Source organism: Podarcis liolepis (genome assembly GCF_965112155.1).
Source record: "Podarcis liolepis genome assembly, chromosome: 6".
In the NCBI taxonomy this organism is placed as follows: Eukaryota; Metazoa; Chordata; class Lepidosauria; order Squamata; family Lacertidae; genus Podarcis; species Podarcis liolepis.
The window spans coordinates 93,590,800-93,605,512 of NC_139559.1; the positions used below are offsets into that span (position 1 = coordinate 93,590,800).

At 45.5% G+C, this 14,713-nt stretch overlaps 1 protein-coding gene across 1 annotated transcript in view; it reads left to right on the top strand.

Annotated features, from left to right (window-relative positions):
* The window catches only part of TNN (tenascin N), a gene marked incomplete at its 5' end in the record, with an annotated part of 47,903 nt that extends 33,613 nt beyond the window's left edge, over positions 1-14,290 (top strand). Inside the window, 5 exons of the mRNA XM_083509827.1 lie at positions 7,098-7,249; positions 8,228-8,324; positions 9,361-9,528; positions 10,676-10,839; positions 13,248-14,290. Coding sequence (XP_083365953.1) covers positions 7,098-7,249; positions 8,228-8,324; positions 9,361-9,528; positions 10,676-10,839; positions 13,248-13,379 — 713 coding nt within the window. The 3' untranslated portion in view covers positions 13,380-14,290. The remainder of the gene's footprint in view (positions 1-7,097; positions 7,250-8,227; positions 8,325-9,360; positions 9,529-10,675; positions 10,840-13,247) is intronic.
* Between the last annotated feature and the right edge of the window lie 423 nt (positions 14,291-14,713).

Here is a 14,713-nt window from a genome sequence, read left to right on the forward strand (position 1 = left end):
TGAAATCTTACATTCAGACTGGTGTTTGAATATAACATCCTTACACAAAATGGCTAGAGGTTTGGGCATTTGATAATTTGTTGAACAACCAATGTGTGCTGATGGAGCCAAAGGTAACCTTAAAGTTGACAAAAGCTACAAAAAAATCCATTTTTTAAAATGTTGGCATACTTAAGAATTAAGTGGGCAAGCACAAAACAGTTGTCTAATAACAAGTAGACAGCTTTAAAGCTGGATTGTTCAGAAAATCCCTTCTTTGAACTTAAACAGGAGTATTTTCCATTTAGATTTATGAAATATACTCGGAGTCCTGCAATGATTTCATGCTCTTTATTGCAACTTGTAAAACCGTGATTGAATTTCCCCCCAAACCTCAGGCTTTTATATATATTATTTACACAATGAGTCCCGGCTGATTGGCTGATTCTGCTTCCCTCCTGGAGCCTGATTAGTCTTCTCCTGCAAGCCAATCAGTTGTTGCATTCTAGGATCCTACTTGCCTATTGTTCTAGGATCCAAGCTTAGTACATAACAATTTACTATAATATCTATCCATTTATATGGTCTTTGTGAGTTCATGACTCAAGTGAGATTTGAAGTGGGAGCTCACAAGTCATGCTGGGTTATCTGCTACACTGCCTCAACTCAGTAAGATATATGGACAAAGCCATCAGGGTCACAGACCTACTGTTCATTTGATTGGATTCTCCATCCTTCATTTGCTCCCTGAGAAGCATATAATCTGAAAAACTGACAGTGGGAAAAACAGTAAGAGAGAAGGAAAGACAAGGGTTTGGAGAGATGGCTATAAGCAAACACAGCTAGACATAAATGCTGTGCAATCCTATGCATGTCTTCTCAGAAGTAAATCCTATTGCATTCCATGGGACTTGCTCCCAGGTAAGTGCTGGACGTGACAGAGTGCTGATCAATTTGCACTGCAGACTGATGTAACTGCATGAGAAAGAGAAGACAGAGAGAGGAAACTCCAGACTTCCTAGGCTGTCCTCCTTTTGTTGACCTTCCTTCAGACTGATAATCTTAGGGTTCGTGGTTTCCCTTCCTGCTCACCTTCCTTCTCCTTCATGCCTCCCTGATGACTTTGAGCTCTCCCTCTTGAGGTGCAAAAGCAAGCATCGCTTCTTGCATCTCCATTGTAGGTAGATAGAATTAGAGATATTTCCTGTCGAGCCTGCATTTCTGGTAGCAAATATTAGCTTGCTTCTTTTCCTAAACTCAGTGTGTCTCAAGTGTGATTGTATGCAGGGTAAAGTGTGCTCCTCCAGCAGGGATTCTATATCCAGTTCAGTTTCTGTCCCATTAAACTTTAATTAGTTTAATGCTAATCAAATGTCCAGTGCGCTTCCGATACCACAATGTCCCATTACAGCAGAGCATTTCGCACAGCGGCTCAAGAAGGGCTGGAGAGTCAGCATCTTTTCAATAAAGGAATCTTGGAGCAAGCGGTTTGGAACTCAAATAAAAGGTTTATTTACACAAAACAAAAAACCCTGGTGAAGAATCACACATTTCAGCAAACACGCCCCAAAAGAAAGGGGAAGGGGGAAAAGGAGGGGCAAACACAGGAGTGAGTTGACTATTTATACAAACTCACATTCCTGGAAGCCTAACGACCTTCAGCTGCTCAGTGACTAGAGCGTCTTGATTAGAGCTTCTTAACCCTTTAATACCAACACCCCCTCTCTCTTGTAACACTGAGCTGTACCAACCTTAATTCAAATTTAAACCTGAACAGAAACATTTATGAGATTGCGGACCCAAAGCTTTTGTAAAACCGTCTGCGAGATTTTCTTGGCTTGGACAATACTTTAGTTCAATTAAACCTTGTTTTACACTTTGGCATACATTTTGATAACGGATATCCAAGTGTTTTGTGTGTGCCTTGAATTGACCTGATTTAGCTAGTTTAATACAAGGTTGATTGTCTTCCCACACTCTGATAGGTAGGGAACATTCTCCAAACAATTCTTGTACCATTTGTTTATAAAATTCCAGTTCTCTACACACATCTGATAATGCATTGAACTCAGATTCAGTTGAACTTAAAGCTATAAGTGATTGTTTTCTTGATCTCCAACCAATTAGTGCATTTCCAAATTTTATCGCCATTCCTGACACTGATTTTCTATCTGGTCCAGCATCTGCCCAACTGCTGTCGGCCCAACATTCAAGTTGTGTGCTGCCCTCTGCTGATAGTTTTAAGCGAAACCTTTTGGTAGTTTGGAGATACCTTAAAACTCTTTTTACTCCTTGCCAAGCATGCATTGATGGTTTTTCAGCTTGTCTACACAGCATGTTGACAGCATATGTTATATCGGGCCGAGTCCACTGTGCAATGTGGAGTAGACTGCCTATCGCTGACTGGTAAACCCCGGGATTACAGAACTCTGCCTGTTGCTCAGTTTGAGCATCCTTTGTGTAACTTAACTCCATTGGGGTTTTAACACCAGCACAGTTGTCCATTTTAAACCTTTCCAGCAACTGCTGGATCTTAGCTTCTTGGCTGAGCCAATAGTTCCCATCTTCATCTTGCTGAATTTTAACTCCTAGATAAACAGATACATTGCCTAGTGATTTTATCTGAAACCTTTCTCCAAGCTTTGTGGCAAATTGTTGTGCAAGTTTATCGTCCTTTCCACTGTATAATAAATCGTCAACAAATATCAAGACTGCTTCTTGTTCACATCCCGAGCCTTTTAGATAAAGACACGCATCTGCTGCGCTCTTTCTGAACCCCATGCTCTCTAGAGCATCGTTTAAGCAGGAATTCCAATTACGGGCGGACTGTTTCAACCCATAAATGGATTTGTGTAGGCGCCAGACTTGGTTTGGCTTGTCTCCTTCAAAACCTGGTGGTGGCGTCATATAGACTTCCTCCTGTAAGTCTGCATTTAAATAAGCCACATTGACATCAAAATGAAACAGCTTATTTCCCTTCTTAGCTGAAGAGGCTAAAAGCATTCTTAATGACTCCGATCTTGAAGTAGGGGCATAAATTTGAGAATAGTGAACTCCTTTGCGCTGCGAAAACCCTTTTGCAACTAGTCGGGCTTTATATTGCAACTCCTCAGTAGTTGTGGGCTTTAAACGATATACCCATCGACAACCTACAGCTTGTTGCCCCTTTGGAAGCTCTGTACTTGTAAACACACCGAGAGACTTCATTGAAGCCATCTCTTTTTCCATTGCTTCCTGCCACTTTGCGGCTTCTGAGCTTGGAAGCTGTTGTACCTCTACATAGCTATCTGGCTCACACTGTGCCATATTTACGTATACACTTGTCACTTTAAACCGCTCTGGCGGCTTGCCCTTTGTGGCACGTGTTGACCTGCGCAATTGCTCCTCTTGTGCCCCCTCTGACCGTTGGCTGTCAGAATCTGTCTCAGACTTTATGTCTGGACGTGCCTCTAGGGATAAAGACCTCCGTTTAGATACCTCCCTTGGGCTTGGTGTTGCAGGCGACCTGCTTCGCTTTTGCTGTCTGCTAGGCCTACTGACTGGCGATGTTGGAACACTCTTAGATTCTGGCTTTTCTACCTTAGGAGAAGAACCTTGTGCCTGGTCAGAATCTGCATCTGGACCATGTGCACCGTCCCCTTCTGGCTCATCACCCTCTGGACTTTCATTCTCAGCATATATGCCTAAATCATCTCTCAAAATGTCAGGGTTAGCATGTAAGTGAGTCCATCCGGATTGCTCACAAAATTCAGCGCTCCTACTGAGGATCACTCTTGTAGTATCCCCATCTGGGTTCACGAACCTCCAAGATTTGGCATGTGGTTCGTACCCACAAAAGATGAGTTTCCTAGCCCTTGGACCTCCCTTTTTCCTTAACGCTTTTGGGATAAGTACATAGGCTTGAGATCCAAACACCCGAAAGTAATTAACTTTGGGCTTCTTCCCATATAAAGCAAAATATGGCGTAGTATCAATTACCGAATTATATACTCGGTTCAGAACATGAGTAGCCGTCTTCCAGGCTTCCGCCCAGTAACTTTGAGGAAGTTTAGCATCAAACAACATAGAGTTTGCCAACTCTTGCAGAACCCTGTTCTTACGTTCGGCCACACCTCCTTCTTGGGGGGAATAAGGTGTAGACAGACGATGCTTAATTCCCTTTCTCTTAAAGAAATTCTGCAACACAGACCCGGTAAATTCTGACCCTCTGTCTGTCTGAAAAGCAAGTACTCTAGTACCGAATTCAAGTTCTACTGCATGAACCCAATTTTTAACTGTTTCTGCAGTATCTGCTTTTGTTTTGAGAGGAAAAAACCATGTGACTTTTGTTTTGTCATCCGAGAGACACAGTGCATACCTCGAACCTCCCATGCTAGCAACAGGCATTGGGCCACATAGGTCCATATGCACAAGTTGGAATACTTTGTCAGATTTCCTATTTGAACTGGGATAGCTGCATCTATGAACCTTCGCCCTTTTGCATGCAGTACAATCCAAATACTTAGCACATTTGTTCAATTTGCACCCTTCTGATAATTCAGGTTGTCTTTTAACATACTGAAAATTAATATGTCCCAAACGGCGATGCCATAAATGAACACAAGAATTATGGGTAGGCGAGTTCACACAACCAGCATGAACCTGTTCAACTTCATCTGGACTTGTCTCAAAATAATATAACCCATCTCTGCATTCCACCTGCAAAAGAGATACGTTGTTCTTTGAAATAGTGCAAACCCCATTTTCAAACACAGTTTTAAACCCATTTCTATCAAGTTCTGACACAGACAAAATACACCCCTTCATTCCCTTTAGCACGTAGGCATCAATTTCTGTTTGCAAACACTTCAAAAACACTGTGCCTACGGTCTCTAAGGAACGTTTAGTTGAATCTGCCATTGTCACAACTTTAAGGGTTTGCAAATGTCTGCAATTCTGCAAACGGACACTAGATGGCGCCACCAGGTGGTGAGATGCACCACTGTCGATCAACCAGCGTAGATTGCTGCCTTGGCCACGCCCTTGCATCAACGCCATTGCTGAAGCCATGTGCTGTGTGCTGTGGGAGTAGCCACGACCTCCTCCTCTTCTTCGACGTCCCCTGGAACTCCTTGTCTGGTAACTAGGGGCAACGGCCTTGGTGCTATCTTGACCAGGTTCACGTGTACAATTCCTGATTAAATGGGAAGAGGAACCACAGCGAAAACAGTGTCTAGCTGCAAAAGCATTTACTGTGTTCTCAAACTCAGCATCCCCACTCTTAGGCACAGCATAACTCCCCTTTGAAGACAAACCTCTTTCTCTTTGCCTTTTATCCTGTTCATCAGCAAGTCGAGAAGAAATGTATTCAAGGGTTAATTCAGTTGAAGGCATAGCTTCCAAAGTTAAAGCTAGAGTCTCATAGCTTTTATCAAGAGAAGACAACAATATGTATGACTGCTGCTCCATAGAGAAAGGAATGCCCAGCTGTCTTAGTTGGTTAAAGGCAGACACCATTTTGGCAATATGTTCTTTCACACACGCTCCCGGTTGGAGACGTAAATCAAACAAACATCTTGTAGTATGGATCTTGGCCCCCGCAGTGTTTCTGGAATTTAGCCGCTGCAGAACCGTCCAGACCTCATGCGTGTTCTTTAACTCAGAAACATAAGGCATTTGCTCTGGTCCCACTGCCAAAACTAGTAGACCTTGGGCTTTCCTGTCACGTTTCTGAGAAGCTGCCGCTGCTGCTTTGTCTTCTGCAGACGCGTCTGCAGCTGCCTGTAAAGGCGGTGCTTCAGTACAACTCCACAACTCTTTTGCTTGCAACCAAACCCTTACTCTAGCCTTCCAATCTCGCCAATTTTTCCCATTGAGTCGCGTAAATGGGACAGCAAAACTTTCCTGGGACTCTGCCATCCTCCCTGGGGCTTAGGAACGATACTCACAGACCTGTAGACCGTCTCCCAGCTGCTGAGGTGGCTCCTCGAGGAATAAGGCGTCTTCCAGCGAGTACAAACTGCGCAGTGCCTCTTTAAAACTTTTCCTAGGCACGTTGCAGGACTCAAGCTGCTTTGAAGGCTTTCGTTGTCGGCAACCGCTTCTGTCTTCGCTCCAGTCCTTGCATAAATCACTCTTAACTGCACTCCTTATCTCCTTCTTGACGTACAAACAGCCATAACCTGTCCCATTAAACTTTAATTAGTTTAATGCTAATCAAATGTCCAGTGCGCTTCCGATACCACAATGTCCCATTACAGCAGAGCATTTCGCACAGCGGCTCAAGAAGGGCTGGAGAGTCAGCATCTTTTCAATAAAGGAATCTTGGAGCAAGCGGTTTGGAACTCAAATAAAAGGTTTATTTACACAAAACAAAAAACCCTGGTGAAGAATCACACATTTCAGCAAACACGCCCCAAAAGAAAGGGGAAGGGGGAAAAGGAGGGGCAAACACAGGAGTGAGTTGACTATTTATACAAACTCACATTCCTGGAAGCCTAACGACCTTCAGCTGCTCAGTGACTAGAGCGTCTTGATTAGAGCTTCTTAACCCTTTAATACCAACAGTTTCTGCTGGGTGTTCCAAACAAATGCTAACAGTAAGTATGTACAGGCTGGCAGCCTTAGCCTTGGTTTATGGAACTGCATTTGATCATGTTCATGCCTCCCTTCAGGTCTCCCTGCTCTCTGCCATTCGTGGTCTGTGTAGGACAGGGGATAGATTTATTTGGCCTATTCTTGCTCTTTCCGACACAAACTGAAATGCAGCTATCAATTGAAATTTGCAGTTCTCCAAATTTTGCAAAGCAGTTGTCAAAACAAAAAACCGTATATAAAAAAAACAGGGAGAGTGCACAAAAATGCACACATTAGTGAAAATAATGCATAAAATGCATTTGATTAAGCTGTGTGCAAAAATGTGTATTAGGAGGAAGGCACAGAAAATGCATGTGAACTTGCATACAAATTCCCCCTCCCCAACATTTTTGCAAACTGAACTTAAGAATGGAAAACTGGAAAATTTAGGGAAACGCTTGCCTTGGCCTCCTTTATATTGCTGTGCTGTACAAATATTCTTTGTTTTTCATCTTTCTTTTTGAACTTGCTCACTTGGCTTTCCCCCTCCTTTGCTCCTGCAGTCAGTTTGCGCTATCCCTTCCCTGCGGACTGCAGCCAGACCCAGGAAAATGGACACTCTGCCAGCGGCATGTACACCATCTACCTGAACGGTGACGTCAACAGACCCCTGCAGGTGTACTGTGACATGGCCACTGATGGAGGCGGATGGATAGTGAGTTCTGCTCTTAAACAGCCCTATTTTCAATCCTTTCACAAAGCACTCATGCGACAGATTTGGCCCTTTTCGCCAAGGGGGATGACGCAGCATACTATCACTTGGTGGTCATATTGCAACGAACCACACCAAAAGCATACTTGCCCCTGCAGCACCTGCACCAAAATTCAGACAGTATTGTGGGGGATGAGGTGAGTAGCAGCACGCAGGTCAAAGCACAAACCCCACAGGTTAGGGGTGCCCTGGAAAGTTAGCAGTGGTAGTCAGAAATGCAACAGTACAAGGCAGGGTCTTCATATGCTTCAAAAAGCCTACCTTGAAGTTTCCTTGTTAGGGGTGAGTGGATGTCCTGCGTGGCATTCCTGTTATTGCTTGTGGGCTGGTTCTGTCCCTTGGTTTCCTCTTTTCTGCATTATCATTTAACCAGGAGAATTTCTAATTTGGGAACTGGTTTCTCCACGCTGTTTATTTCGTCTCTCTCCCCTCCCTGCCTTTACAGCTTACTGACATGCACAGGTTCATGCACGCAATGGTTAAAACTCTGCAGAAAAAGGAATATTGGTGAGAGAAGGAGTTCCTTTTCCTCCTGTGATTTAATCAATAACTACATGTGCCTGAGCTCATTGATAACCTGTTGAAGTGGGGGGGGGGGGAGAGGAGAACCAAAAGCTGCATAGAACTGCTAAGAAAGAAAGAAAGAAAGAAAGAAAGAAAGAAAGAAAGAAAGAAAGAAAGAAAGAAAGAAAGATTGGATCACAAAGGCATTGGTGTTACTCCCCAAACAAAATAGAGATATTCAGATGGGGAGAATTCTATAATTCATGGTCAAATTAAGTTGGCCTCATCAGGTTAGGTATTTCTTATTGTGCCTGTTGTTTGAGCCTTCTTATCTTCAGTTTCCATCTATCATCCTATCATTGGTGTTCTGTGTTCAAGGGACTAGACCTATCACTTGGCTTTTGTTTGCTTTCGCAGGTGTTTCAGAGACGGAACACAGGGCAGCTGGATTTCTTTAAGCGCTGGAGGAATTATGTTGAAGGCTTTGGAGACCCTGCTGGGGAATTTTGGCTTGGTACTGTATCTGCATTCTGTATGCGACCAGGGAAGGGTGCCACAGGTTTTGTAAAAAGTGCCACTGCTCGTGCATATATAGTTATCTGGTCTTTCTGGCCAGTGCTATGGATAGGTGAGCTCAGTGGCTTAGGGTGGGCAGGGCGAGAGGGGCTGTGGCCCTGGGTGCAAGATTTGTAGGGGTGCAACTGCCAGTATCGCCAGCTAGTTGAATTGGAGAAGATGCACAACGGAGGGAGTGGGAAGGAAAGGAACCACAAAACAGAGGGTGAGTCTCTTAGTGCTTTTTTTCTTTGGTTTCAATTGGTGGATGTTGCTGCTGCTGCCGACACCCCCAAAAGTCCTTCTCCCCTTGCGTGTGTGTGTCTTCAGCTCTTGGCGTGGGTGTGCTGGAAGCCTGTCTGTGCTAGAGGACTCTTCAAGCTGCTCCCTTTGCATTCAAATCAGTTGTCAGGAGCTGAGCAGGTAGAGGAGAGGAAGGGCAAACAGGCGGAGTGGAGAGGAGCGAGGGCTCCAAGCAGGGAAAAGCAAATCACTCAAAGCAAATCCCTGGGTCTCACCCAGGTGTGCCTGGGGGGTGGTTTTCAACCCCCCCCCCCGCCAGCCCTGTCTCTTCCCCAAGGAGAGCACACACATCTGGTGAGTCCCCTGCAAGAGCTGCAGCTGAGCTGCCACTGCCACCTCTAACTTTGTCCCCGCTGCCTCTGAGCTACCCTGCCTCACCGCTCAAGTCAAGCTGGCCAACAGACTGCCCTGGCCAGCCGGCTTGCGCTTGGCACAGGCTGGCGGAGCAGGCGCAGGGAGCAGCCCCCAGGCAGCAGGAGAGGTGAAGGCACATTGCCTCTGAAGAGCTCTCGGTCTGCATTTATGTCGCAAAAACAATGGGTGGAGTTCAGCTAAGTTTACTCTGGACATACTGAAATTTATAGCTTTGTCATGAAAACTTTCTGGCTTTGTTGCCTGGAAATATTTCTTACTGGCCACGGACAATTGGAACTGTGGTTGTCTGCAAACTTACTCTGGACTGTTTCTTTCAGGCCTTGAAAAGCTGCACCAGCTCACCAGTAGCGCCCCCGTTCCCTATGAACTGAGGGTGGATTTACGAACGCACAATGAGTCTGCCTACGCCGTCTACGACCTCTTCCAGGTGGGCTCCAGCAGGGAGCGATACAAGCTCTCCGTGGGGAAGTACAGAGGCACCGCTGGTAAGGAAAACGTTATTTGGCTGGCAGTATCATGTGTAGACACTGGACACAGAAGCAGTGAGACACCCTTCACTGGGTGGAGCTAACTAGCTTGTCAGGTGTTAAAATGGCCAGAATATAAATAGTTTACGTACTGACCTGGTGCTCTGCTGCTCTTCTGGGCCACAGCCAGCACATGGTGCTGTAGTCCAAAGCAGCTGGAGGGCACCAGGTTGGAGAAGGCTGGTTTAACAGTATAGTCTTATAGAAAGCAAAAAGCTCTCTTTGCAATTCTTCCCCATGAAATCACTTTATGACCTGCGTACAAAGAGGGAGATATACATGTGTGGTTTTATAGATGGAGCAAAACCACACCTGTGTGCTATATACATAAGTGGGAATATGTGTAAAGAGACAACACTAGCACAGACAACATAAATTTTATGCCTAAATTGAGTATGACCCTGGCACTTAAGGGGCCAGTAATATTTTTGCCTTACCCTTCCAACAAAAATCATTATTCCCTTTAGTAGGTGATATAGCATATTGACAGAAAAACATCTTTAACACCTTTCTCATACTCCAGTCGTGTCTGTTGACTTCATCAGTGTAACGATTTCTCAACTTCCCAAAAGCCACTCCTCTGCCAGGAGGGATACTTTCTGGTGCCTCAGTGGTAGGTGCTATGAAGAGATTTATTACTAGCTACTTATTTGCTTCATTATTAGTTACTCCTTTAACTGTGCAGTCTTAGGTCTGTCTACTCAGAAGTATGTCCAGCTCAGAAGAACAAAAAAGGGGCCATTACAGAATCCTGCAGTAGCAAATTCCCCATAATACTTTTAATAATTTACTTCCAGTATATCTGTATAACCATGTAGGTTTACTAGCAGTGAATAAAGTCCACTGTGAGCTGACTACAATTCCAACATCCATCTGAGCTGCACATTTATGCAGGAGAAGCCGATGCTGATACAAATCTTGTATAGTTGGCCATTTGTGTTCTCTCCTTTTAGCAGTAGTTGTGTAGTTGAGAAAAGTTACCTTGCATTTCTGATTCCTCTAGGCAGGCTTTCGCAGCTCTTATTTCAGGTACCCAGGTGTACTCGGGTTTTAATGAAGCCAGGATCCCCGTAGTCCTAATGCTGCCTTCCTTCCCCCAATTCAGGGGATGCCATGACTTACCACAATGGTTGGAGATTTACCACCTGGGACAGGGACAGCGACATCGCTCTCAGCAACTGCGCAATCACACATCACGGTGGCTGGTGGTATAAGAACTGCCACTTGGCCAATCTGAATGGCAAATATGGCGAAGACAAGCACAGTGAGGTGAGTACTGGGCACTCTGCCCAGCAGATGTGGGGAACCTTTGACCCTCCAAAAGCTGCTGAACCACGACTCCCATCATCCCTGGCCATTGGCCATGCTGGCTGGCGCTGATGGTAGTTGTAGTCAGCAACACCTGGAAGGCCACAGGTTCCCCCCACCTGCTGTATGGTTCTCCTTTTATATATCAGGTATGCGATTTTCCCCCAAGTGCCTACTAAAATGCTGGCAACATGAGGCACTTCCCTGCGGTTGTCATTAAAAGTTTGGAACTGCCTTACCTGTCTCACAATGGAATGGAAACCCTTTCTATTCTGCCATTTCTTAACTCTGAATTTATATCAGGAGTTGTTATTCCTTGGGCTGCAATGTTTGATTTGTTTTTTTTCATTGGATCCATCCATTAAAACATTTTTACACATGTCTACTCAAATGTGAGCCCCACGGACACTTATTCCCAGGTACAGGTGTATATAGGATTGCAGTATTAGGTTTTCTCATACAGTTGTTAGGAAAATCTGAAAACTGAAATTCTCAAAACTTAATCACGAGCACAGACTCCCCCCCCCCCGAATATGTCAGAAAATGGCTGCTGAGGTCTGGAACAAAGAGCCTGAAAGATGGGAAGATGAGCCCTTGTGCCCTCTTGCCGCATTTCTGCTGAAAAGCACATTGCAGCAGATTTATGGAGAAAGAGGCGCCACAGAGCAGCGCCTTAGTGGTTTAGAGACAACTATGACTCAGGAAAGGCTTTTCCTCCCCAGGTTGAATCTCACAGCCAGGTGGTAGCCTTTGGCAAGCTCTTCCTGCCCAAAGAATAAGAGGCTAATAATATTGACCTATGGGACGTGGGTGGCACTCTGGGTAAAAGCCTCAGCGCCTGGGACTTGCCGATCGAAAGGTCGGCGGTTCGAATCCCCGCTGCGGGGTGCGCTCCCATCGTTCGGTCCCAGCGCCTGCCAACCTAGCAGTTCGAAAGCACCCCCGGGTGCAAGGAGATAAATAGGGACCGCTTACCAGCAGGAAGGTAAACGGCGTTTCCGTGTGCTGTGCTGGCTCGCCAGATGCAGCTTGCCATGCTGGCCATGTGACCCGGAAGTGTCTGCGGACAGCGCTGGCCCCCGGCCTCTTAAGTGAGATGGGCGCACAACCCTAGAGTCTGTCAAGACTGGCCCGTACGGGCAGGGGTACCTTTACCTTTACCTTTAATATTGACCTACCTTGCTAGATTACAAGACAGTGTATGTGAAATGCTTTGATGACTTGGAATTACTATGCTCAAAAGTATTGCCCACTTTCCTTCCTCCTCCTCCTCTTTCCACTCTTCCTCATACAGAGACCAGAATAGCTAACAACATTCATAAAATGCAGTATAAAAGTGAAATTAAAACCACAATTCACAGTAATACATGATAACAATAGGATATGACATCAATGTTCAAGCCAGTGGAGCAGGAAACATTTTAGACAGTTAGACAAACAGAGTTTCTCCATCTGTGCTCTGAAGACCTGCAAAAATAAGCTGGTGGGGACACTCTGATCTGGAGAGACTTTCATAGGTGCATGGCATAGGTGCATGGCAGTTTATCAACACCTATTGAAAGGTTTTGGGGACTGAATCTAATCCGTGGAGCTGTTGTGGCAGCTAGACTGGTGACAGGGAGTGGCCACCGAGACCATATAACACCGGTCCTGAAAGACCTACATTGGCTCCCAGTACCTTTCCGGGCACAATTCAAAGTGTTGGTGCTGGCCTTGAAAGCCCTAAACGGCCTCGGTCCTGTATACCCAAAGGAGCATCTCCACCCCCATTGTTCTGCCCGGACACTGAGGTCCAGCACCGAGGGCCTTCTGGCAGTTCCCTCATTGCGAGAAGTGAGGCTACAGGGAACCAGGCAGAGGGCCTTCTCGGAGGTGGCGCCCGCCCTGTGGAACACCCTCCCATCAGATGTCAAAGAGAAAAACAACTACCTGACATTGAGAAGACATCTGAAGGCAGTCCTGTTTAGGGAATGTGTGACATTTCAATGTATTTTTAATCTTTGTTGGAAGCCACCCTGAGTGGCTGGGGAAACCCAGCCAGATGGGCGGGGTACAAATAATAAATTGTTGTTGTTATTATTATCCATAACAGCAAGTGAAAAATAATATGGTTGAAATGGTATTATTTCTACTATAAATTTGGGCAGGAGTTTTAATTTTTGCCCACAGATTCAAGCAGTTTCTTTGGCATGCAAAAGATCCCAGGTTTAATCCCTGGTGTTTCCAGTTAAGAGCTGGAAAAAACTCTTGCCTGAAGCCCCAGAGAAGCAGTCGACAAGGACAAGCCTCCAGTGGTCTGACTTGGTATAGCTCAGGGCAGTGTCCTTTGTTCCGGTGTGATGCTTGAATACCTGTTTTTCTCTTTCCAGGGAATTAACTGGGAGCCATGGAAAGGCCACTTGTTCTCCATCCCTTACACCGAGATGAAGTTCCGTCCACGCTCACACCCAATCTTGGGTAGAAAAAGGAGATCTCTAGCAGGGAAGGAACCCAGGGTTTAAAATGGATGAAATGTGGTGCTTGTCAAGTGAAACATGGCGATGCATTATCATGTAAACCATGTGACCTTGGGTTGCTTATTTTTGTACATTTATAATCGCATACAACTGGTTACAGGCTTCCTCAGAAGAATTATCTGGTTTAATTGGTTGGGATCAGCACAGAACCTGCACTGCACTGTGAGTGCAATTTGAAAAGAATAAGGTAGGGGACTAAGGGCTGGCTCAGAATTCTTCTTCTTGTGGAGGGCCATGTCTATCGACGCTCCCTCTGCTTGTAGTGGCCTCTGGTTCTGACAGCTACCATGGATCAGGAGGGCCCATTCCAGCCCTCCAATTGTTCCATGTTCTTGACAAGAACTTCCCCCACAGCAGGATCTTGTTTTTCCTTGCCAGAGAAAACAAAGAAGTCACCACACCATCTCTTTTCCTTCTTTGCTCTGTCTCTTGGGTGCTTTGCTTATTCCGCTCAACAAGGACCCGATTGGTCTGCTGCGCTCTGATTTCTGAGATGTAGCTTTGCAAAACCCAAGGTGCTAATTTAACATATTTTTCTATCCATGGTGTTCCCTGCAAGACACCAAAAGCCAACAGTATCAAACTCTCAAGCGCTGCTGAGAATGATGCGGTTGTATCTCAAAGATGCCTCTCCTAAATAAAGCATGATCTTTCTAGCTTTCCATTTGCTCTTTTTCAGGGCCGACCCTGTCCATGAGGCAAGGTGAGGCAAGGTGAGGCCTCAGGCGGCAGAAGCCCATGAGGTAGGGCCCCACCCTGCAGGCAGAGAAGTGCCAGCAGCACTGGTTTCTGGCTAGATCGCACCGAATCTCACATGATCTCACTGAAATATTGCAAGATCTCACAGAGCATGTGAGATCTCGCTGGAAGCCAGCACTGCTGTGCAACGCAGATGAGGCAGGGTTCAGCAGGGACCGGGGGGGGGGGGGGACGGACGGACGGACGGACTTGTTCTTTGGCTCCATTCCCATGTGAGAAATTGTTTCATCCCCTTTTCTCCCACGCTCTTTTCACTTGAGAAATTGTTTCTGTACTAAGTCACAAAACTGTACCATTTCATATCCTCCTGCCCCAAATGCCTTGCTAAGGGGAACACTCCTCTCAGACATGTAGTTTTCTACGTGCAGAGATATTGTGCTATGGAGAAGCATACAGTCCTTTTAAGCCTCTGTTCTGCAGCCTGAAGTGACTCAGCCCTGACAGAAGCTTGCCAAGCCATGTGTAAAACTTTAGTTATAGCACCACCTAATGTTGATTTCAAGTATGACTAAAAGGGGGCTTATAGCAAGTCAGTATTTCTAATGTTGTATATATGCTTT